The following is a 23,577-nucleotide window of genomic DNA, read 5'->3' as shown; positions in this document are numbered from 1 at the left end:
CTGACTGGGCCCCTTCTTTATGACCATCCTGGCATTGCATGTGTGCATATGTAAGAGTGGGTCCACGTGACATCACCTTTTTACCATCTGTTTGACGTATACGTTGGAAAAAAGGGATACAAAAACGCAGCACACCACGCTTTTGTATCCTGCAGAGTCTGGCAAAAAAAAGTGTACTTTCTTTTACAATGGAATCCTATATATGCCACTGTATGACATCAATCTGAGTCATCTGTTAAATGCATGGCAAAAAGGTGATGTGAACCCAGCTTAAGTGTGCCAAAATAAGCATTAGTACACAGCGGAGCAACATGGCAGAGAAGGGAGGCTGCCATGTACTGTAGGCTATATTACAAAAGGCTGGTCCTGGTGGTCAGTGGTGTGGACTTTGTTCTACAATTTACTCTACTGGGAAATACAGGCCACAGTACAGCATAATATACTGGAATCTACATTATACACTGTAAATATATTAGCCCTCCAACTAAATAATGACACCGCCAAACAATGACCTGATAACACCTACATACAGTGACTCTGTGACGCCGCCATACAAACGTACCTTATCTAGTCTTGTGGGATGATTGCGTGATGCCTCCTGTTCGATGACGTGCCAATTAGCGACACTTGTCAAAAACGGAGAAAGACAGAATCCTTAAAGGGTTTCTACCACTTAGGCGTCACATATTTGGCTGTCAGACACTAGCGATCCGCTAGTGTCTGCTCTGGCCAACCATCCTAATATAATTGCTTTTGGGACGGTGGTTTGGCTAAAAAAACTACTTTTATTAATATGCTAATGAGCCTCTAGGTGCTATGGGGGCGTCATTAGCACCTAGAGGCTCCGTCTACCTTCAGAAACTGCCGCCGCCGAGCGCGTCCCTCCAGCCCGCCCATCTCCTCCTGAATGCGATCCTCGTATGTATTCTGCGCATGCGCAGTAAATGTCTGACAGCTTCCCTGCTCAGACATCTCCACTGCGCCTGTTCCTCGGAGCACTATGGCGTCATCGCGCAGGCGCAGTGGAGATGTCTGAGCAAGGAAGCGGTCAGACATTCACTGCGCATGCGCAGAATACATACGAGGATCGCATTCAGGAGGAGATGGGCGGGCTGGAGGGACGAGCTCGGCGGCGGCAGTTTCTGAAGGTAGACGGAGCCTCTAGGTGCTAATGACGCCCCCATAGCACCTAGAGGCTCATTAGCATATTAATAAAAGTAGTTTTTTTAGCCAAACCACCGTCCCAAAAGCAATTATATTAGGATGGTTGGCCAGAGCAGACACTAGCGGATCGCTAGTGTCTGACAGCCAAATATGTGACACCTAAGTGGTAGAAACCCTTTAAACTGAGAGACCTTGGTTTATTTATCTCTGTTACCATCATTCTACGGGTTAGTACGATTACAGGGATACCACATTTATAGTTTACTAGCAGAAGGACCCGGCTTCGCACAGGTTTATTTAATTTAATGTTTTGTGTGTGTTGTTAAAAGATATCGACAGTATCCCCCATAACAGTGACCTCTACAGCATCCCTTCCCCTTAACAGTGACCTCCACAGCCCCCACCTATTAACACTTACACCCCCCCCCACAGTGCCCCACCTCCTTAACCACCTCTCGACCGCCTAATGCAGGATTGCGTCCTGCGTGCGGTCGGGTTATTCCTCCTGGACGCATCGGCACGTCCTCTCGCGAGATGGCCCGCACATGCGCAGTGCGGGCCGGGAATCGTCGCAGGAGAAGTTCGTCACCAGCCTGCCAGCCAATGATCATCGCTGGCAGGCTGGTGACTTTTAAAAAATCAAAGCAGAAGCCATTTAACACACTAGATTTATAAATATAATGTGTTAAATGGCTTCTGTGCTCTCTGCTGGTTCCTTTTCGTCGGTTGGTTTCAGCAGAGGAGCACACATCACTGTGAGTACAGCAAACACTACACATTTAGCCCCAGATCACCCCCCCCCAATCACCCCAATTAACCCCTTGATCACCCCTGTCAATCACTAGTGAAAGGGAAAAAAATGATCAGTGCAAACTGTCACTTTTTTTTTCACCAGTATTGAGTGTTAGGTTTTAGGATAGTTTAGGCCCCTTTGGTAGGTAGTTAGCGTCGGTTAGCGCCCAGCCCACCGCACCGCAGTCACTGATTCGCTGATTAGCGTATCGCTAATCAGCATTGGTACTTTTATAGTATCTGTAAGTGATCAGAACTGATCACAGTCAGATCTATAATAGTTTTAGTGTCGCCTTAGCTCGCCCTCCACCCAAAACGCAGTGTTTGCCCGATCAGGCCTGATCGGTCAACCACACGTGCGTTCACCCACGCCCGCCCCGCCACAGTGACAATTTTTTCTTTTTTTTATCACTTCACAAGCGCTGCAGCGATAAAAAAAACAAACAGTTTTCATATTTTTTATCAATCGCAGCAGCTTCCTGTACTTCGCTAGCCTCCCATTTGTAAGTCAGGCTTGCTTTTTTTCTTGGGAAGTCTCAGGGAATACCCCCTAAATTTAGTTGACCAAATGGCAAGTAAGGGGTATTCTTCTGAAGAGGCCTACAGGCTTCTGACCCAGTCGGATGAGGAATGGGAACCCTTATCTGACGAATCCAGCGGGTCAGAATACGAACCTGTAGAAAGCAGTGGCAGTCTGACCCAAAGTTCGGACGATGAGGTCCCTGATACCACCAGGCGTACCCGGCCCTGTGTTGCTAGACCACAGGTTGAGCAGGATCCGCTTCAAGGGCAGCAGAGTGGGGCTGGCGCTGTCGGATTACGTGGTGAGGCATACATCAGCAGCCAGCCCATCCTGGACCTAGTACCAGCACTGCCGTAGAACATGGTGAAGTGGCGAGCACCAGAAGGGCAGTTGAAGCTGGTACGGTGGCACGTGCATTAGTTCCCCCGTCACAGCCACCGCACAGACAGACCTGTAGAGCCCCTAGAGTCCCTGAGGTGCTGGCAAACCCTGATTGGCAGCCCCCAACTTCAGCCGCACCAGTAGTTCCCCCTTTCACCGCCCAGTCTGGAGTTCGGGTTGAGACAGCTCAGACCGGATCGGTACTGTTTTTTTTTTTTTTTTTAGCTGTTTTTGACTGCGGAGCTCTTGGACTTAGTCATGGCAGAAACGAACCGATATGCCATTTAATTTATTGCCGCCAACCCGGGAAGCTTTTATGCCCAATCTTTCCGGAAACCCGTCCAAGTTTCCAAATTTAAAACTTTTCTGGGCCTTCTCCTCAACATGGGCCTGACAAAAAAGAATGAATTGCGGTCATATTGGTCCACGAATCCAATTCATCACATGCCCATGTTCTCTGCTGCCATGTCCAGGACACGATTTGAGACCATCCTGCGTTTCCTGCACTTTAGTGATAATAGCACCTCTCGTCCCAGAGGCCACCCAGCTTTTGACCGGCTCCACAAAATTCAGCCCCTCATAGACCACTTTATCACCAAATTTGCAGATTTGTATACCCCTGAGCAAAACATCTGCATAGACGAGTCCCTGATACATTTTACCGGGCGCCTTGGCTTCAAACAATACATCCCAAGCAAGCGCGCCCGGTATGGGGTCAAATTGTTTAAGCTCTGTGAAAGGGCCCCAGGCTATACCCACAAATTTCGAGTCTATGAGGGTAAAGATCAGACCCTGGAGCCGGTCGGTTGCCCTGACTACCTGGGGAGCAGTGGGAAGACAGTCTGGGACTTGGTGTCACCCTTATTTGGCAAGGGGTACCATCTTTATGTGGACAATTTCTACACAAGTGTGCCCCTCTTCAGTCATTTGTTTCTAGAACAGATTGGCTGCTGTGGCACCACGCGACCTAGTCGCCAGGGCTTCCCCCAAAGGCTCGTTACCACCCGTCTTGCAAGGGGGGAGAGGGCTGCCTTGTCTAACGAAGAACTGCTCACGGTGAAATGGAGAGACAAGCGTGACGTTTACATGCTCTCCTCCATTCACGCAGACACAACAATCGAAATTGAACGAGCAACTGGAGTCATTGAAAAGCTCCTCTGTGTCCACAACTATAATTCGCTCATGGGAGGGGTGGACTTCAATGACCAGATGTTGGCTCCTTATTTACTCTCTTCTGTCAGAATGCACATCAGTGCTGCAGCTCTGTTTTTTACCTAGAAGGTAAAAAAAAAAAAAAAAGAAACAGGCTGCAACACAATAAATTTATTAACATTAACTTTATATACCCCTTCACGGAATACCTTGGGGTGTCTTCTTTCCAAAATGGTGTCTTCTCCTGAGTATGGCGATACCACATGTGTGACACTTTTTTCCAGCCTAGGTGCACAAAGGTGCCCAAATTCCAATGAGTATCTTGAGGATTTCACAGGGCATTTTTTACGCATTTGGATTCCAAATTACTTCTCACGCTTAAGGGCCCCTAAAATGCCAGGGCAGTATAAATACCCCACAAGTGACCCCATTTTGGAAAGAAGACACCCCAAGGTATTCCGTGAGGGGTATGGTAAGTTCATGTAAAATTTTATTTTTTGTCACAAGTTAGTGGAATATGAGACTTTGTAAGGAAAAAAAAAATAATCATCATTTTCCGCTAACTTGTGCCAAAAAAATATATATTCTAGGAACTCGCCATGCCCCTCACGGAATACCTTGGGGTGTCTTCTTTCCAAAATGGGGTCACTTGTGGGGTATTTATGCTGCCCTGGCATTTTAGGGGCCCTTGAGCGTGAGAAGTAATTTGGAACCCAAATGCGTAAAAAATGCCCTGTGAAATCCTCAAGATACTCATTGGAATTTGGGCCCCTTTGTGCACCTAGGCTGCAAAAAAGTGTCACACATGTGGCATCGCCATACTCAGGAGAAGTAGGGCAATGTGTTTTGGGGTGTAGTTTTACATATACCCATGCTGGGTGAGAGAAATATCTCTGTCAAATGACAACTTTGTATAAAAAAAATAGGAAAAGTTGTCTTTTAGAGAGATATTTCTCTCACCCAGCATGGGTATATGTAAAAAGACACCCCAAAACACATTGCCCTACTTCTCCTGAGTACAGCGATACCACATGTGTGACACTTTTTTGCAGACAAGATGTGCAAAGGGGCCCAAATTCCAATGAGTACTTTCAGGATTTCACAGGGCATTTTTACGCATTTGGATTCCAAACTACTCACGCTTTAGGGCCCCTAAAATGCCAGGGCAGTATAAATACCCCACATATGACCCCATTTTGGAAAGAAGACACCCCAAGGTATTCCGTGAGGGGTATGGTTAGTTCATGTAAAATTTTATTTTTTGTCACAAGTTAGTGGAAAATGAGACTTTATTTTTTTATTACAATCCTTTTTTCGCTAACTTGTGACAAAAAAAAAATAACTTTCAGGAACTCACTATGCCCATCAGTGAATACTTTCCGAAATGGGGTCATTTGTGGGGTGTTTCTACTGTCTGGGCATTGTAGAACCTCAGGAAACATGACAGGTGCTCAGAAAGTCAGAGGTGCTTCAAAATGCGGAAATTCACATTTTGTACCATAGTTTGTAAACACTATAACTTTTGCGCAAACCAATAAATATATACTTATTGCATTTTTTTTATCAAAGACATGTAGAACAATACATTTAGAGAAAAATGTATATAGAAATGCAGTTTTATTTGAAAAATTTTACAACTGAAAGTGAAAAGTCATTTTTTTGCAAAACTTTCGGTCAATAACAAAAAAAGGAAAAATGTCAGCAGCAATGAAATACCACCAAATGAAAGCTCTATTAGTAAGAAGAACAGGAGGTAAAATTCATTTGGGTGGTAAGTTGTATGACCGAGCAATAAACCGTGAAAGTAGTGTAGTGCAGAATTGTAAAAAGTGGTCTGGTCATTAAGGGGGTTTAAGCTAGGGGAGCTGAGGTGGTTAAAATGGGACCTCCACAGCAGCCCACTCCCTTAACTTTAGCCTTCATAGCACCCAACCCCTTTAACAGTAAGTTGCACAGCACCCCACCCCCTTGATTGTGACCTCCACAGGAGCCCACCCCTTAACAGTGACCTCTACAGCACCCCGCCCCTTATCACTGACCTCCATAGGGGAATGTCCCCTTAACTGTGATCTCCACCGTTCCCTGCCCTCTTAACAGAGACCGCCACAGCGCCTGCCCCTTTAACAGTGACTGCTATGGTACCCCGCTCCCTTAACAGTGACCTCCACAGTACCCCACAATCTTAACAATGACCTCACAGTACCCTGCTGCCTTAAGAGTCACACCTCCACAGCGGCCTGCCCCCTTAACAGTGAACTTCACAGCCTCTCAGCCCTTAACACTGCCCCCCCCCACGGTGCCCCGCCTCCTTAAAATAAGAGATTCACAGTGACCTCCATAGTACCCCATCTCCTAAACAGTGATTTCCACAATAACCCACCCCCTTAACAGTGACCTCCACAGCACTCCGCTCTCTTAACAGTGTCATCCACAGCACTCTGCCCCTTCAAAGGTGACCTACAGCAATGAAGAAAAATGGCTGGGTTGTTATGGAAACCTGGTGTAAAACTGTGTGTCGAGACTAAGGGCCTGCAAGCTTTTATTGGCTGATAAGGGTCATGTGACCATGTGTATGGCAAATGGGATATGAGTGAAAGATCTGCAGGCTTCTATTGGCTAATGTACCTGTGTGCCAAAATTTGATGCAGTCGTTTGGTCGTGTATAAAGAACAGACGGACGGACGGACGGACGGACAGACAGACATACACTCATTTTATTTTTTATATATATATATATATATATATATATATATATATACACATACAGTACAGACCAAAAGTTTGGACACACCTTCTCATTCAAAGGGTTTTCTTTATTTTCATGACTATGAAAATTTTTGATTCACACTGAAGGCATCAAAACTATGAATTAACACATGTGGAATTATATACATAACAAAAAAGTGTTAAACAACTGAAAATATGTCATATTCTAGGTTCTTCAAAGTAGCCACACCTTTTGCTTTGATTACTGCTTTTCACACTCTTGGCATTCTCTTAAAGAGCTTCAAGAGGTAGTCACCTGAGATGGTCTTCCAACAGTCTTGAAGGAGTTCCCAGAGATGCTTAGCACTTGTTGGCCCTTTTGCCTTCACTCTGCGGTCCAGCTCACCCTAAACCATCTCGATTGGGTTCAGGTCCGGTGACTGTAAAGGCCAGGTCATCTGGCGCAGCACCCCATCACTCTCCTTCGTGGTCAAAAAGCCCTTACACAGCCTGGAGGTGTGTTTGGGGTCATTGTCCTGTTGAAAAATAAATGATGGTCCAACTAAACACAAACCGGATGGAATAGCATGCCGCTGCAAGATGCTGTAGTAGCCATGCTGGTTCAGTATGCCTTCAATTTTGAATAAATCCCCAACAGTGTCACCAACAAAGCACCCCCACACCATCACACCTCCTCCTCCATGCTTCACGGTGGGAACCAGGCATGTAGAGTCCATCCGTTCACCTTTTCTGCGTCGCACAAAGACACGGTGGTTGGAACCAAAGATCTCAAATTTGGACTCATCAGACCAAAGCACAGATTTCCACTGGTCTAATGTCCATTCCTTGTGTTCTTTAGCCCAAACAAGTCTCTTCTGCTTGTTGCCTGTCCTTAGCAGTGGTTTCCTAGCAGATATTCTACCATGAAGGCCTGATTCACACAGTCTCCTCTTAACTGTTGTTCTAGAGATGTGTCTCTAATCTGAGCTGCTGTTAACCTGCGATTTCTGAGGCTGGTGACTCGGATGAACTTATCCTCCGCAGCAGAGGTGGCTCTTGGTCTTCCTTTCCTGGGGTGGTCCGCATAAGAGCCAGTTTCTTTGTAGTGCTTGATGGTTTTTGTGACTGCACTTGGGGACACTTTTAAAGTTTTCCCAATTTTTTTGGACTGACTGACCTTCATTTCTTAAAGTAATGATGGCCACTCGTTTTTCTTTACTTAGCTGCTTTTTTCTTGCCATAATACAAATTCTAACAGTCTCTTCAGTAGGACTATCAGCTGTGTATCCACCTGACTTCTCCACAACACAACTGATGGTCCCAACCCCATTTATAAGGCAAGAAATCCACACTTATTAAACCTGACAGGGCACACCTGTGAAGTGAAAACCATTTCAGGTGACTACTTCTTGAAGCTCATCAAGAGAATGCCAAGAGTGTGCAAAGCAGTAATCAAAGCAAAAAGGTGGCTACTTTGAAGAACCTAGAATATGACATATTTTCAGTTGTTTCACACTTTTTTTGTTATGTATATAATTCCACATGTGTTAATTCATAGTTTTGATGCCTTCAGTGTGAATCTACAATTTTCATAGTCATGAAAATAAAGAAAACTCTTTGAATGAAAAGGTGTGTCCAAACTTTTGGTCTGTACTGTATATAAAATGAGATTTATATACGGTACTTTTTTTAAAACGTAGAAAAAAAATTGCATTGCCATATTTTTGAATTTTTTTTTGGGGAGGTGAAGAGATGAAAAAAAGGCAAATTGTCCATCTTACATTTTTTCCCATTACACTGTTCACCGAATGGAATAAATACTTTTATGTTTTAATAGTATGGCATTTTTGGGGCATGGCAGTACAAATTATTTTTTATTTTTATTTTTACTATGGGGAAAGTGGGGTGATTTGAATTTTATATATATATATATTTAATTAAATTTTTTTACTCATATTTTAAGTCCCCTTAGAGGACTTTAACAAGTTTTTGTTAGAGCGCTGGTCCCATAGACTGCAATTAATTGCAGCCTATGGGAGTTGAGCTATGGTCTTATGGAGCCATGCTACCTGCAGGCATTAATAAGAATTGTTAATTTCTAACGATAATTTGTTTTCCCTTAGTCCTAACAGCCGCACAGATGGGGTTAACCACCCCCCGTGGACTGGTAGGACCGGCGGATTTTTAATGAGCCCAAGTAATAATTAAACACTTAAACCTCCCCTATAAAGGAGAGAATCACCTCCAACCCATTGTGTTATAGCAAGAAAAAAAATAGTCTTACTAGGGTGGTAAATTTGTGTGCTGCTGTTAGGACTAATTAACGATTCCCTTACGTCCTACCAGCAGCACAGATGGGGAGATAGCAAGAAGAACCCCTAGGGAGGGCCATCATGCCTGGCAGAACTAAGTATAGTCTGTCCAAAGGCCGAGTACTCAGGTAATCTGGCATCTAGTCTATAATGGGAGATGAATGTTGATTCAGAGCTACAGGAGGCAGATTTGCAAATCATGTCGAGCGGAAGAAGACTCCTCTCGGCAAAAGAAGTAGCTACAGCCCTCGTAGAATGGGCTTTTACAAACCCCGGAGGGTCTAGAGATTGGGAAATAAAGGATTCCCTAATAGCATCCTTAATCCATCGACTGATGGATGGTTTAGACGCCTTACGGCCTTTAAACTTACCGGCAAACAGGATTAGAAGATTTTCATCTTTCCTGAGCTCCTTTGATCTATCCACATAGATCCGGAGGCATCTCGAGGCATCCAAAGGATGTATAGCAGGTTCCTCGGAGGAGGTAGAAGGTCCAGAAAGAATCGGGAGGGATATCACCTGGTTGATATTCTGGAAAGAAGGAACCTTAGGCCTAAAGTACAGGAGAAATCTTAAAAGGACCCGGTCTTGCAAAAAAAATGGTATAATCAGTGAGTAGGGTCTTAAATGAGACAGCGTTCTCAGGACCGACTCTGAAAGCCCTTCTATTCTGGGAAGGGACTGATTAACCTCCAGGCTGTCAGGTTGAACCTGTGCAGATCTGAGCAGAGGTGAGTGTCCCACGACACCAGGGTGTGCTGAGGGGGGAGTCTCCAAAATTGCCCTAGACTCCCTGTAAAGGGAGCAAAACCTCTCCACCTTGGCGTTGAACCTTGTTGCCATAAGATCCACCTCTGGCATTCCCGACTTGAGGACTATCTGCTTGATCTCTGATAAGAGGGGAAGTGATCTTGTCCCTCCCTGCTTGTTGATGTAAAGTACCGCAGTCATATTGTCTGACTGGACTTTCACCGCTTTGCCCCGGATCTGAGGGGCGAAGTGAAGGAGGGCTAGCCGGATAGCTCGAATCTCACGGAGATTGGATGAGAGGAGCTGCTCCTGAGGAGACCAGGATCCGTGAACTGGAGAATCGTCTAGATGAGCGCCCCAGCCTACTTGGGACGCATCTGTTGTCAATATGACCCAGGTTGGCTGGGTCATAGACTTCCCGTCTAAAAGATAGTTCCACCATCTGAGGGAATGCCGAGTTTGCCAAGACAGGGAACACAGGGAGTTCAGCCCGGCGGGGCTGCCATTCCATTTGGAGAGGACCTCCGACTGCAGCGGTCGGAGGTGCCATAAAGCACAAGGGACTGCTTCCGCAGACGCTGACATGAGCCCCAACATCTTCATGAGAGTCCGAATTGGAACCCACCGAGGCACGGATAGGTATTCTGCCGTGTTCTGTATTCGGGATCTTCTTTCTGGAGTCAACCGGAGAGACATCCCAACGGAGTCGATTTTGAAGCTTAAATATCTTACTGAAGTCGACGGGCTCACGTTCGACTTCTGCCAGTTGATGATCCACCCTAGGCAGAACAGAAAGGAAATCGCTACATGAAGATGGTGGGTCAGGACCACAAAGGAAGAGGCTTTTAAAAGCCAAGCGTCCAGATAAGGAATGATGGTCAGTCCTTGGAGTCTTAGAGCCGCCACCATAGAAACTACCACCTTGCTGAAAGTGTGAGGGGCAGAAGAAATGCCGAAGAGAAGGGCAACAAACTAAAGGTGTCTGGTGACACCTGACACCTGGACCGCGATCCTGAGATATTTCCTGAAAGCAGGATGAATCAGGATGTGAAAATATGCATCCTTGAGGTCTAGGGTTGCCATCAAATCTCCAGGATTGAGAACATGAACCACTGACCTGATGGTTTCCATACAGAACCTTACTTTCCTTACGTATCGATTGAAGAATCTCAAATCGATAATCATCCGGAGATCCCCTGACGCCTTGGGAACCAGAAACACTGGTGAGTAAATCCCTAAGCCCCGTTCCCCTGCCGGAACCTCCTCCAGAGCCCCCTTGTGGATGTAATTCTGAATGTACAGGGAGTGCAGAATTATTAGGCAAATGAGTATTTTGACCAAATCATCCTCTTTATGCATGTTGTCTTACTCCAAGCTGTATAGGCTCGAAAGCCTACTACCAATTAAGCATATTAGGTGATGTGCATCTCTGTAATGAGAAGGGATGTGGTCTAATGACATCAACACCCTATATCAGGTGTGCATAATTATTAGGCAACTTCCTTTCCTTTGGCAAAATGGGTCAAAAGAAGGACTTGACAGGCTCAGAAAAGTCAAAACTAGTGAGATATCTTGCAGATGGATGCAGCACTCTTAAAATTGCAAAACTTCTGAAGCGTGATCATCGAACAATCAAGCGTTTCATTCAAAATAGTCAACAGGGTCGCAAGAAGCGTGTGGAAAAACCAAGGCGCAAAATAACTGCCCATGAACTGAGAAAAGTCAAGCGTGCAGCTGCCAAGATGCCACTTGCCACCAGTTTGGCCATATTTCAGAGCTGCAACATCACTGGAGTGCCCAAAAGCACAAGGTGTGCAATACTCAGACATGGCCAAGGTAAGAAAGGCTGAAAGACGACCACCACTGAACAAGACACACAAGCTGAAACGTCAAGACTGGGCCAAGAAATATCTCAAGACTGATTTTTCTAAGGTTTTATGGACTGATGAAATGAGAGTGAGTCTTGATGGGCCAGATGGATGGGCCCGTGGCTGGATTGGTAAAGGGCAGAGAGCTCCAGTCCGACTCAGACGCCAGCAAGGTGGAGGTGGAGTACTGGTTTGGGCTGGTATCATCAAAGATGAGCTTGTGGGGCCTTTTCGGGTTGAGGATGGAGTCAAGCTCAACTCCCAGTCCTACTGCCAGTTTCTGGAAGACACCTTCTTCAAGCAGTGGTACAGGAAGAAGTCTGCATCCTTCAAGAAAAACATGATTTTCATGCAGGACAATGCTCCATCACACGTGTCCAAGTACTCCACAGCGTGGCTGGCAAGAAAGGGTATAAAAGAAGAAAATCTAATGACATGGCCTCCTTGTTCACCTGATCTGAACCCCATTGAGAACCTGTGGTCCATCATCAAATGTGAGATTTACAAGGAGGGAAAACAGTACACCTCTCTGAACAGTGTCTGGGAGGCTGTGGTTGCTGCTGCACGCAATGTTGATGGTGAACAGATCAAAACACTGACAGAATCCATGGATGGCAGGCTTTTGAGTGTCCTTGCAAAGAAAGGTGGCTATATTGGTCACCGATTTGTTTTTGTTTTGTTTTTGAATGTCAGAAATGTATATTTGTGAATGTTGAGATGTTATATTGGTTTCACTGGTAAAAATAAATAATTGAAATGGGTATATATTTGTTTTTTGTTAAGTTGCCTAATAATTATGCACAGTAATAGTCACCTGCACACACAGATATCCCCCTAAAATAGCTAAAACTAAAACCAAACTAAAAACTACTTCCAAAAATATTCAGCTTTGATATTAATGAGTTTTTTGGGTTCATTGAGAACATGGTTGTTGTTCAATAATAAAATTAATCCTCAAAAATACAACTTGCCTAATAATTCTGCACTCCCTGTAAGCCTCCAGAACCGACTGTCTTGGGCCTGTAGAAGTTTGGTTCTGATGAACCTATCCGGAGGCAGAGAAAGAAGATTGATTGAGTACCCCTCTGAGATGACATTCAAGACCCAGGGATCCGAAATCTCTCGGATCCAGATGTCCTTGAAGTGGGAGAGTCGACCTCCGATGGGAAGATGAGGCAGGGGAGTGGGGAAGTCTTCTGGCAGGACGGCAGGAGTAACGGGAGTCATCCAAGAGCAACGGGAGTCATCCAAGAGCAACGAGGAGGCCCGTAGTCAGGAGGTGGATTTTTTATCCTTGGCTCCTTCACGAGAGCGCCTCAAACCTCCTCGCTGCGCTCCCCAGTCCCTCCGGGCTCTTGTCTGCTGGTCAGACCTACCACCACGGTTTTGTCTGCCCCGCCCCCGAAAGGACTGTTGTGGAAGACTCTTCCGCTTTTTATCTGACAGACCTTCCATAATCTTATCCAACTCCGAGCCGAACAAACGGTTGGGCTTAAAGGGAAGGCTACATAAATTATATTTAGAGGAATAGTCAGCGACCCAAGGCTTAAGCCACAAAGGCCTGCGGGCCGCTGTCACCAGGGCCATGGTTTTGGCCGCCAACTTCAGCTGTTGTTGCACTGTATCAGACAGGAAATCCATCGCCAGGTTGACAGTCTTGAAATCCGCCAGAATGTCATCCCGAGACACCTTCTGATCCACATCCATCTGGATCTGGTTTAATCGAGACCGGAGGAAGGTAGAAACTTCTGTAGCAGCGATGGCCGTGGATGCGGAATCTGCAGCTGCCGTATAACCTCTCCTGAGTGTGCACTCTGCTCTCCTGTCAAGAGGATCCTGCAGACTCGACCCATAGGATGAGGAACCTAGGAGACTACGGAAGGTCTCTCTACTGGAGCCGAAGACTAAATAGGAGTCTGAGTAGAAAGCCTCTCATCCAGCAGGCTTATAACCCCTTTGATGGATCCATCAACATAGGTCTTCACCCACTGATACATATCCTGCATCGTATGTTCGTGGCAGGTTGGACCCTCATACGGCAGCCGTCACACCTGGAGTAGGGACAGCTATCCTCCAAAAGCGCGCTACATCATAGCACGATAAATGTTTCCGCTTGGAATCCACCTTTCTGCCATTAGAATCCCGTGGAGACGACATCACTGCGGGAAAAAAAGGACAAGTAAAACATTTGTAAACAACCAATAAATGTTTCATGAGAAGGGTAAAAGAAAGGCAGACCGGCGGAAGCTGAAAATGAGGGCCAGAAATAAGGCACCAATAAGTGGAGGAACACCAGCTTATAGGACTCTGGGAGCTAGCTTAAAAAGCATGTGCAGCCAGAGAGTGACCTGGTGCACAATGCTTCCTTAAATAGGGGAGGGGATGGGCTCAGAACCGAGTCCCTGCCCCCAGGAGAAAACACATATCAGTAAATAAAAAGTTTTCCCCCGAGGAAGGAATACAATAAATCCTCCAACTGGAGGAGAAATTGCGAATTATATATTAAAAAGTCACAAAAGGACGCAAAATCGCATTGCAAGGAAAAATTCCGGAAGTGACGTCAGAGATATCAACATCACTTCCAGATGATGGCGGCGCCCAGTGGCCGCAAGGAAGAGGATGCCGCGGCAGTGGCATCCATGGGGTTAATAGAGGGAGGGGGATCCCTCTCTCCACCATCGGGGCTGCTGCGCTGCGATGGCAGCCCCGATGGTTGCCATGGCAACCGGACGCTTTGCAAAAGCGTCCGCTGTTGCCACCTACAGGGCATCTGAATGTATTACACTTTGCAAAAAAAAAAGTTAAAATAAATAAAATAAAATGTAAAATTAAAAAAATGTATTGCCTTTTCCTATAAAAAATGAAAGAAAAAAAAATACACATATTAGGTATCACCGCGTCCGTAACGACCGTCTCTATAAAGATATCACATGATAGACCCCGTCCGATAAACGCCATAAAAAATAAAATAAAAACTGTAAAAAAAAAAGGCATTTTTGTCACCTTGCATCACAAAAAGTGCAACAGCAAGCAATCAAAAAGGTGTATGACCCCCCAAAATAGTACCAATCAAACCGTCACCTCGTCCCGCAAAAAATGATACCCTATTTAAGACAATCGCCCAAAAAATAAAAAAGCTATAGGTCTCAGACTATAGAGACACTAAAACATCATTTTTTTTGTTTCAGAAATGCTATTATTGTGTAAAACTTAAATAAATAAGAAAAAGTATACATATTAGGTATTGCTACGTCCGTAACAATCTTCTCTATAATGGTATAACTATAACTATCATATGACCTAACTCCTCAGATGAACGCTGTAAAAATAAATAAATGAAAACTGTTCCAAAACAGCCAATTTTTGGGTCACCTTGCCCCATAAAGTGTAATAATGAATGATCGAAAAATCCTATGTACCCAAAAATGGTACCAATAAAAACCTCAACACTTTCTGCAAAAAAACGAGCCCCTGCACAAGACAATCGGCAGAAAAATAAAAAACATATGGTGTTCAGAAAACCAATCCAGCACAATCTGCCTTCCAAAAACCGTATGGCATTCCTTTCCTTCTGCGCCCTGCCGTGTGCCCGTACAGCAGTTTACGACCACATGTGGGGTGTTTGTGTAAACCGCGGAATCAGGGTAATAAATATTGAGTTTTGTTTGGCTGTTAACCCTCAATGTGTTAAAGAAAAAAAAAATTATAAAATGGAAAATCTGCCAAAAAAGTGAAATTTAGAAATTTCATCTCCATTTTCCTTTAATTATTGTGGAACGCCTAAAGGGTTAACAAAGTTTGTAAAATCAGTTTTGAGTAACTTGAGGGGTGTGGTTTCTACAATGGGGTCATTTATGGGGGTTTCCACTATGTAAGCCCCACAAAGTGACTTCAGACCTGAACTGCTCTTTAAAAAGTGGGTTTTGGAAATTTTCTTAAAAATTGTAAGAATTGCTTCTAAACTTCTAAGCCTTCTAACATCCTAAAAAAATAAAATGACATTTCCAAAATGATGCCAACATAAAGTATACATATGGGGAATGTTAAGTAATAAATATTTTATTAGGTATGACATTCTGTTTTAGAAGCAGAGAAATTGAAATTTGGAAAATTGTGAATTTTTCTAATTTTTTAGTAAATTTGGGAGTTTTTCATAAATAAAGGTGAAATATATTGACTCAAATATATGACTGTCATGAAGTACAATGTGTCACGAGAAAAAAATCTCAGAATGGCGTGGATAAGTAAAAGTGTTCCAAAGCTATTACCACATAAAGTGACGCATGTCAGATTTGTAAATTTTGACCTGGACACTGGGGCATCAATGACCCTTGGTCATGAAAGGGTTAAGGAAATGACATGTGACTTACATGTACAGTGCATGTCATCAAGGGGTTAACACGTCTGTTGATCCTGTGATTTCCATAATTCCATGACTTTTCTTCTTGGTGCTGAAATTTAATTGTTGAGGAGTGTATGATGGAATATTTATTCTTTTCGAGTACAGAGAAAACTCTCCAATTCACCACCTCTTTGAGAAGACCACTCCCTTATCTAGACCAGATTTCCTGTGACAGATATTCCATTCTAGTAGTGTACTCACCATGGAAGCAGACCAGGGGCGTAGCTATAGGGGAAGCAGGGGAAGCGGCTGCTTTGGGGCCCTGACCCAGAAGGGGCCTATCCAGGAGGAGGAGGACTAAAAGATTTTGTCAGGGCCCCCTCAATAGTATTACACAACAATACAATTATATACAGTGGCAGTATAGACTAATGGAACAGCTGCCGGGCCTGGTCTGAGAGAGTGATCTTTACTAGCCACAGGAATGGGGGCAGCATGAAAGGAAGGGGTTGCAAAAAAATTACTGGGGGAGGGGGGCCTCATTCAAAAATTTGCTGTGGGGCCCAGTCCTTTCTAGCTACGCCACTGAAGCAGACCGTGCCACTGCTATTAGGCCTGTGGTGACCTCCTTCTCCATGTAGAGCTGGAGCATTTTGCATAGCAGCCACTAGGAGGAGCTCAGTGCATGGAGATTTTTACAGCCTCCATTGCAGGGGTGCACAACTGTTTTGGTCTGGGGACCGCATTGTCAAATCTTTTTATTTCATGGGATCACAAAAAAAAATGAATGAAAAGTTGATGATCATTTGCATTGGCCTATTACACAGACGACGCAAAGTGAATGAGGAGGAATGATCACTACCACAGTCATTTCTCCCTCATTCAGTTCTATATTTATCAGCAGCACATTCCTGATTACACAGGGAGATGTTCTGCAGAGTATTGGACATGTTTCATCCTGATTAAAGATACACATCAGCAGACAAACCAGTGATTTCTCATTTATTGGCTGATCGGTGGCACGATTGTACAGGCCAGTAATCGGGAACAAGCAACATTTCCTTTAAATCCTGTCCACACTGGTGGACAATGTTTTCTCGCCTTCTCTCGAGCGATATGACTAGCTGACATTTATATCTCTGTAGAGTCAGGACAAAGTTATGCTGTCTACCGATTTGTAATCTCTGTCAACCCCATGGATATCACTGAGCTGAATGCTACTCTTGGAAACTACATACTGCATGAGCCAGTAAGGGCGGCTAACATCTTCCAGTCGGTATGTTTTACAGATCCATAAAGCTTCAGATGCTTTGAGTTGTTACTATATACCACATGTTATTACTCTAGTGTCAATTTCATTTGTAATTTAGGTGTGTGATGCTGCAGTAAGAACTCTTTCCTTGATTGCAGAATACCAGACGGAGGCCCAGGTACGGGCATTTCTTCTAGGAATGATTTTATAGTAATTCTCCATTGAAGGGGTCGTCTCACTTCAGCAACTGACATTTATCATGTAGAGAAAGTTAATACAAGGCACTTACTAATGTACTGTTATTATCCATATTGCTTCCTTTGGTGGCTTGATTCCTTTTTCCATCACATTATACACTGTTCATTTCTAGTGTTGAGCGCGAATATTCGAATAATTCACGAATGTTTTTAATAAATTGATATATATTCGTTAAAATTTATATTCTTTTTTTTTTTTTTTCTTCATCTGAACCCATTAGTGATAGTAAATGTAATGGGTTCAGATGAAGAAAAAAAAAAAAAAGAATATTCGTATTGCGAATATAGCGCTATATTCTACATATTCGACAATTCTGCCAAGCCAACCCAATAGGAAAGTTGCTTAACGCCATTATGCGATTCCATTAACGCGCATATTTAATTGCCGATTTTTCGCATAAGATAAACTATACTAAATAATGAATAATATTCCAATTCAGTACTGACTAAGATATTTTAGCCTCCTCACATTGGCCCACAAGCAAAAAGCAGGCCGGTAATGGACCATTACTTGTGGGCCAGTGTCAGAAGGCTAAAATATCTTAGTCATTATTGAATTAGAATATTCTTCTTTATTTAATATAGTTTATCTTTTGTGAAAAATGAATATTTCAATTACGATTTGTCCCAATAGAATAGCATTGTACGAATATAACGAAGTCTCGAATTAGCGAAAATATCTCAAATATTTAGCGAAATATTCGTGAAATATCACAAATTTGAATATGGCACCTGCCGCTCATCACTACTCATTTCCAGAAGCACACTATAGGAAAAAGTGCCAGTCTCTCTGGTAGCCAGGACTGCGTAGCTCTTCAGCACCAGTGCTTTTTTCTTATACTGTGCAACCACAGCTGGAATTCAGGGTGGTCGTAATCCCTGGATACAAGCAGTGTATAAAGGGATGGAAAAATGAATTGAGCCAGCAAAGGAGGCAATATGGACAACAACAATACATTAGTAAATGCCTTGTAATAACTTTCTCTACATGATAAATGCCATTTGCCAAAGTGAGACAGTCCCTGTGATTCTGTGCACCTACATTTGCAGCTGCAAATACAGTTTCTGCAACTCACAAGTTAGGGAAACAGCGTAGCCTACTGTGCTATTCTGTTTCCATAACTCTCATCCACTTATATGGAAGTTACAAAAACAGCATAGTACATCCTACAACAGCCCCATATAGGCCAGGGAGGAGGTCATTCTCAGCTGTGAATACCCCTTTAGGTCTAAACTGTAGGTGAAGGGATAGGCAGAAGTCATTTCTCAAGTTTCTGGGGAGATACCTACACAGTGTTTGCAAGCAGTACCATAGGGCACAGGTATACTTTTTCTGAACATACATATGCAGTGCTGTAAAATAATTCTTAATTACTTTTTTTTTAGATACATGTGGTTTTAAAAGTTACACATCTGCCTGACCTACCTGGGTATCACTTAAGCCTCAGCGAGTTCCCCTTGGACTATAGATCTCAAAGACTTTATATGATGGAAGGAACAGTCACAGCTATGTCCCCAGTTAATAAATACACCCAGGGAGCTAGGTTTTTGTGCTCTGACACAAAGTGCCCCTTGTCTAAAGGTAAAAACTCTAAATATAAAATGAGCTTTTATTTTCTTATTGTGATTTTGTCACGGCTGAGGATGGGGAAAACCCTCAGCCGTGCGGTGCCAGGAGATGGAAGGGTTGTCACTTGGCCAGCACCACAGAATTAGGGAGCAGGTCACCTCCTAGCGCTTCCCTAATCTGACCCTGACTCCTAGCTGTATGGGCCGCCCTTAAAGGTAGGAGGGCCCATACTCAGGAACCTCGGATCCCTACTGACCCTCCGTCGTTCCCTGAGCTAGGAGCTGGGTAGACAGCCCGTTCCTCCTGGAGACGGAGAAACAGGAGTCTAATGTGGCCAAGCTACAAAGGGAAACAGAAACAGCTATGGCAGTGACAGGCAAAAGTAATTCACACAACACTCACCTGCCACAGACAACACAACCAGGAACCCATGTGCAGGTGCTGTTAGTTCAAGACACCAAGGAACACAGCACACACCAGACATCACACAGGAACCCTGGACCATAAGCTGCAATAATACAAAAAACCCCACACACCTAGATAACACCATGTAACAAAGTTTTATGACCAGAAGGGAGGCCCCCACTGGTAGATGGTAATACACAGGAGGCTGCTCCAGCTATGCCTGGCTGAAGCAACCTACTGAGCCAAGCCAAAGACAGAGGCTTTATAGGCCTAAGTGGCCACACCCAACGGTCAGACACACCCAGTGACTCACACACACACTGGGAAGGGAGTTAACCCTTCCAGCACCAGGGAAGGGAAAACACCACTTAAAAGGGAAGTGCACACAATAACAAAACCTAGTGCACACAACACACACACCTAACAGAAAGGTTGCTAGGTGCAACCGCATGCACAGCATAAAAAGCTGCCACATACATAACGTTGCCAGCGGCAACCACAGGTGAGGCAAATACCACTGCCCTCACCTGTGATTGACAACCAAACCAAACCGCTGACAACCGCATGCGGTTCAAGAGTCACGGTCATGGCTATGGCCGTGACTCTTGAACCGCATGCGGTTGTCAGCGGTTTGGTTTGGTTGTCAATCACAGGTGAGGGCAGTGGTATTTGCCTCACCTGTGGTTGCCGATCAGCACAGCAAACAGGCAACGTTTCGGCTTAACACAAGCCTTTCTCAAGCCATAATAAACATCACACAGTGTGTCCTTATATACCTCCTCCATATTTTCACCAATGTACCAATTTTCACCAATAAAATACTTGTATATAAGCTATAACAAACTAAAACCAATCATCGTTATCTATATAGGTGAACATTATATCCTCCCCTTCCATAAGGCCCCTTTATTACATCTTTCCCCATGTGTCATCCATATACATGTGAGTTGCATCATGGCCGCCGTCGTGTGTCTCCTCAGCGTGATTAACAGTCCACTGCGCATGTCCTCATCCTACGTATCTTACATTTCATTCACCGGACTGTAAATGTCACGTCGCTTCTCTCTTCATGCAACTTTATTGATAGGGTCAGCAAAATACATTAACCTCCATTCTTATTCTCCACCATCACATATGCTTTTCTCTTTACAGGTGTCAAATAATGACACCCTACATCAGTCACAGCACCACTAAATCCCGTCCACAACATGGCTCCCAATTTGTGTGCTTTTTCATACAAAGGGGGGGAAGATCGTAGATAGCCATCCCTCTATGCTTCGCAATGGAGACATGCGCCCGCATCACCAGTCCTCAACTCACTGTATTTAAAAAACAAAAAAGAGGATAAAATCAACAACTCCCATTATATCACCTATAGTGATTCAAATAATTATATTACTCAATATATAATATATATTCCCATTACATCACCTACAGTAATTAAAATCCTTCTATTTACTCAATATATAAAAATATAGAAAACCCTCCTAAAGCTACACGAGGACAGGAACTCATAGGGCCCTAAAGGTGACTTACATTAAACTCTGTATTCAGCGCCTGTAAAGAGAAAAGCATATGTGGTGGTGGAGAATAAGAACAGAGGTTAATGTATTTTGATGTCCCTATCAATAAAGTTGCGTGAAGAGAGAAGCGACGTGACATTTACAGTCCGGTGAATGAAACGTAAGATACGTAGGATGAGGACATGCGCAGTGGACTGTTAATCGCGCTGAGGAGACACGCGACGGCGGCCATGCTGCAACTCACATGTATATGGATGACGCATGGGGAAAGATGTAAGAAGGGGCCTTATGGAAGGGGAGGATATAATGTTCACCTATATAGATAACGATGATTGGTTTTAGTTTGTTATAGCTTATATACAAGTATTTTATTGGTGAAAATTGGTACATTGGTGAAAATATGGAGAAGGTATATAAGGTCACACTGTGTGATGTTTATTATGGCTTGAGAAAGGCTTGTGTTAAGCCGAAACATTGCCTGTTTGCTGTGCTGATCGGGAATAAAGAAACTTGCACAAGGAAGACGCTGGTCATAATTTTATTTTATTCCTATTACTTTCAGTGGGAAGGAGTCTAACCGGTGGTGACCGTGACGCTTCCAGAAGGTGGGACGTTGGTGCTGTCCTTGATACAAATATTTTTCTACCCAGAGGATAGGTCATCAGTATAAAAATCCTGGAAAACTCTTATCAATAACACTGAAAAGTTAAAGTATAATGAGTGTAGATGAGCACTCATTATGGGCAGCAAATCTGCCCATCTAAGGCCAGATATATGTGAAGGGGGCATTACAGGAACTTTGGAACAACTGATTGTATATCTACAGACTCGAGCTCCATTATATTCATTATTCCGTTTTATGTGCTTGTGTTTAATGTCAACCAGTGGTGTATCTTGGTTTTGTCCTGCCCTAGGCGAGACTAAACTCGGGCACCCCCCTAATATAAATTTGACCTACCCCTTCCTGTCAAGGCCAAACTCCTTCCTCTGTAAACCACACCCCTTCCTCTTTAGGCTTCACCCTTTCCTATTAGAGCTAGCGATAGTACAGTATTAACCCCTCCCTAATTCTCCCCCCTCTAACCACCCAACGGGTCCCAACCCCCTTACCCCATAAAACAACTAAGTAATAGAATTACTGTAATTTAAGTACTTACAGTTTTTGAAGACAGCAGGCTCAGGGATCAGTGCATTGGTGGCCGGGGCCTGGCCTCAGTGTTCACGGTGACCGTGTGCAGGATCAGTTCTGCACTTGGAGGAGATAAGGCTCACCCTAGCGTTGCCGGCCAGTGACTCCACCTCCGTGTGACGTTACAACGGCAACGTGCGGACGCAAAAGGCAGGGGAGGTCGGGAGGAAGTCAGGAGGAGGAGGAAGTAAGTATTTCAACTCCTTCACTATGCGGCACCGGCGAGGCCGCTCGCATAGTGAAGGATCGGATCGGACAAGGGGCAAAGGGGCAAAAAAAATATTTTGCATATTGTGTAACTATCACTAAGCAAACAAGGCATTTTGACGCCCCATTGGCAAGTGCCGCCCTAGGCAAATGCCTTGTTTGCCTCGTGAGAGATACACCCCTGATGTCAACAATAGACTGACTGTGGCAGATTTATGAAGTATGTATGTTTTTACATGCATCAGATTTCCGGTACATACGCATCCACACTCCTGGGGCTACAGAGTCAGCAACTGTGCGACAAGACTTTTTTTGTGACTTATGTGCATCACCTTTAAAAGAAGATGTGAAATACAGAGTTCTTGGTGGTAAGTGAAAAAAGTGCTTTATTTCAAGGTGACCCAATAAAAGTAAATGACTTGTATATCTGTTTTGTTAGACAAACAGGTGATTGAATTCATAGATTCAGAAGCACTGCGTATTTTCCAAGGACAGTGTGCAACAAATGACAATTACCGTTTCCAGTCTTATGTAGTGTTTCTTAGAGGTAAACTCTGTTCTTTATCGTCTATATAACATTTTAACAGCAAAATGTCTTTATACATTTGTGTTGAATTAGGCAAATTTAAATTCTTGATGTAATCACTACTACCAGGCACTAAAGCCTGCCATATAAATGACAGAATAACCAACTTCATTGTAGCGTTCATACAAACGAACCCACCTTCAACATGTCAGACTAAACTGGGTGACCATTTATTAAACAGAAATACACCTGGTCTTCTGCCCGCTCATGCCATGTCTAAAAAAGTGGACGTGGCCGGGGAAGGGCCAGCAGACCCATCTCATTTTACCATTTTCTACACTTGTTTTAGGTGTAGAAAATGATCTAAATGTAAGACAGCAAGGAGGCTATCTTACATTTAGAAGCGGCGGTGGTTATGTAGAGGCCGGCGCCTCTAAACTTCAGCAGATTCACTGTCAGTTATAGGGATTATTAATACCGGCGTCTAAAACGCTGGTCTTAATAACTGTGCCCCTCAGTTTTTTTTAAATTGACTCCCGGTACTTCCGTACCTGGCAAACGATTGGCCTAATCTGGATGATCATGCCATACACATGTAATTTCATTTGAAAGTTTCCAACCTGGTCGATCACATATACAGCAGAGTGGAAATGAGCCA

The 23,577-nt window shown here is 44.0% G+C and overlaps 1 protein-coding gene across 1 annotated transcript in view; it reads left to right on the top strand.

Annotated features, from left to right (window-relative positions):
- Positions 1-23,577, top strand: part of MCMDC2 (minichromosome maintenance domain containing 2) — a 53,379-nt gene that overhangs the window by 4,931 nt on the left and 24,871 nt on the right. Inside the window, exons 2-6 of the mRNA XM_044295114.1 lie at positions 17,136-17,266; positions 17,361-17,420; positions 18,886-19,081; positions 22,639-22,761; positions 22,833-22,940. Of these exons, the coding sequence (XP_044151049.1) occupies positions 17,136-17,266; positions 17,361-17,420; positions 18,886-19,081; positions 22,639-22,761; positions 22,833-22,940 (618 nt within the window). The remainder of the gene's footprint in view (positions 1-17,135; positions 17,267-17,360; positions 17,421-18,885; positions 19,082-22,638; positions 22,762-22,832; positions 22,941-23,577) is intronic.

The sequence above is a fragment of the Bufo gargarizans genome, chromosome 5 (genome assembly GCF_014858855.1).
Source record: "Bufo gargarizans isolate SCDJY-AF-19 chromosome 5, ASM1485885v1, whole genome shotgun sequence".
Lineage (NCBI taxonomy): Eukaryota > Metazoa > Chordata > Amphibia > Anura > Bufonidae > Bufo > Bufo gargarizans.
The sequence above is the reverse complement of the archived record's forward strand: the minus strand, read 5'-3'. Positions and strand labels throughout refer to the sequence as shown.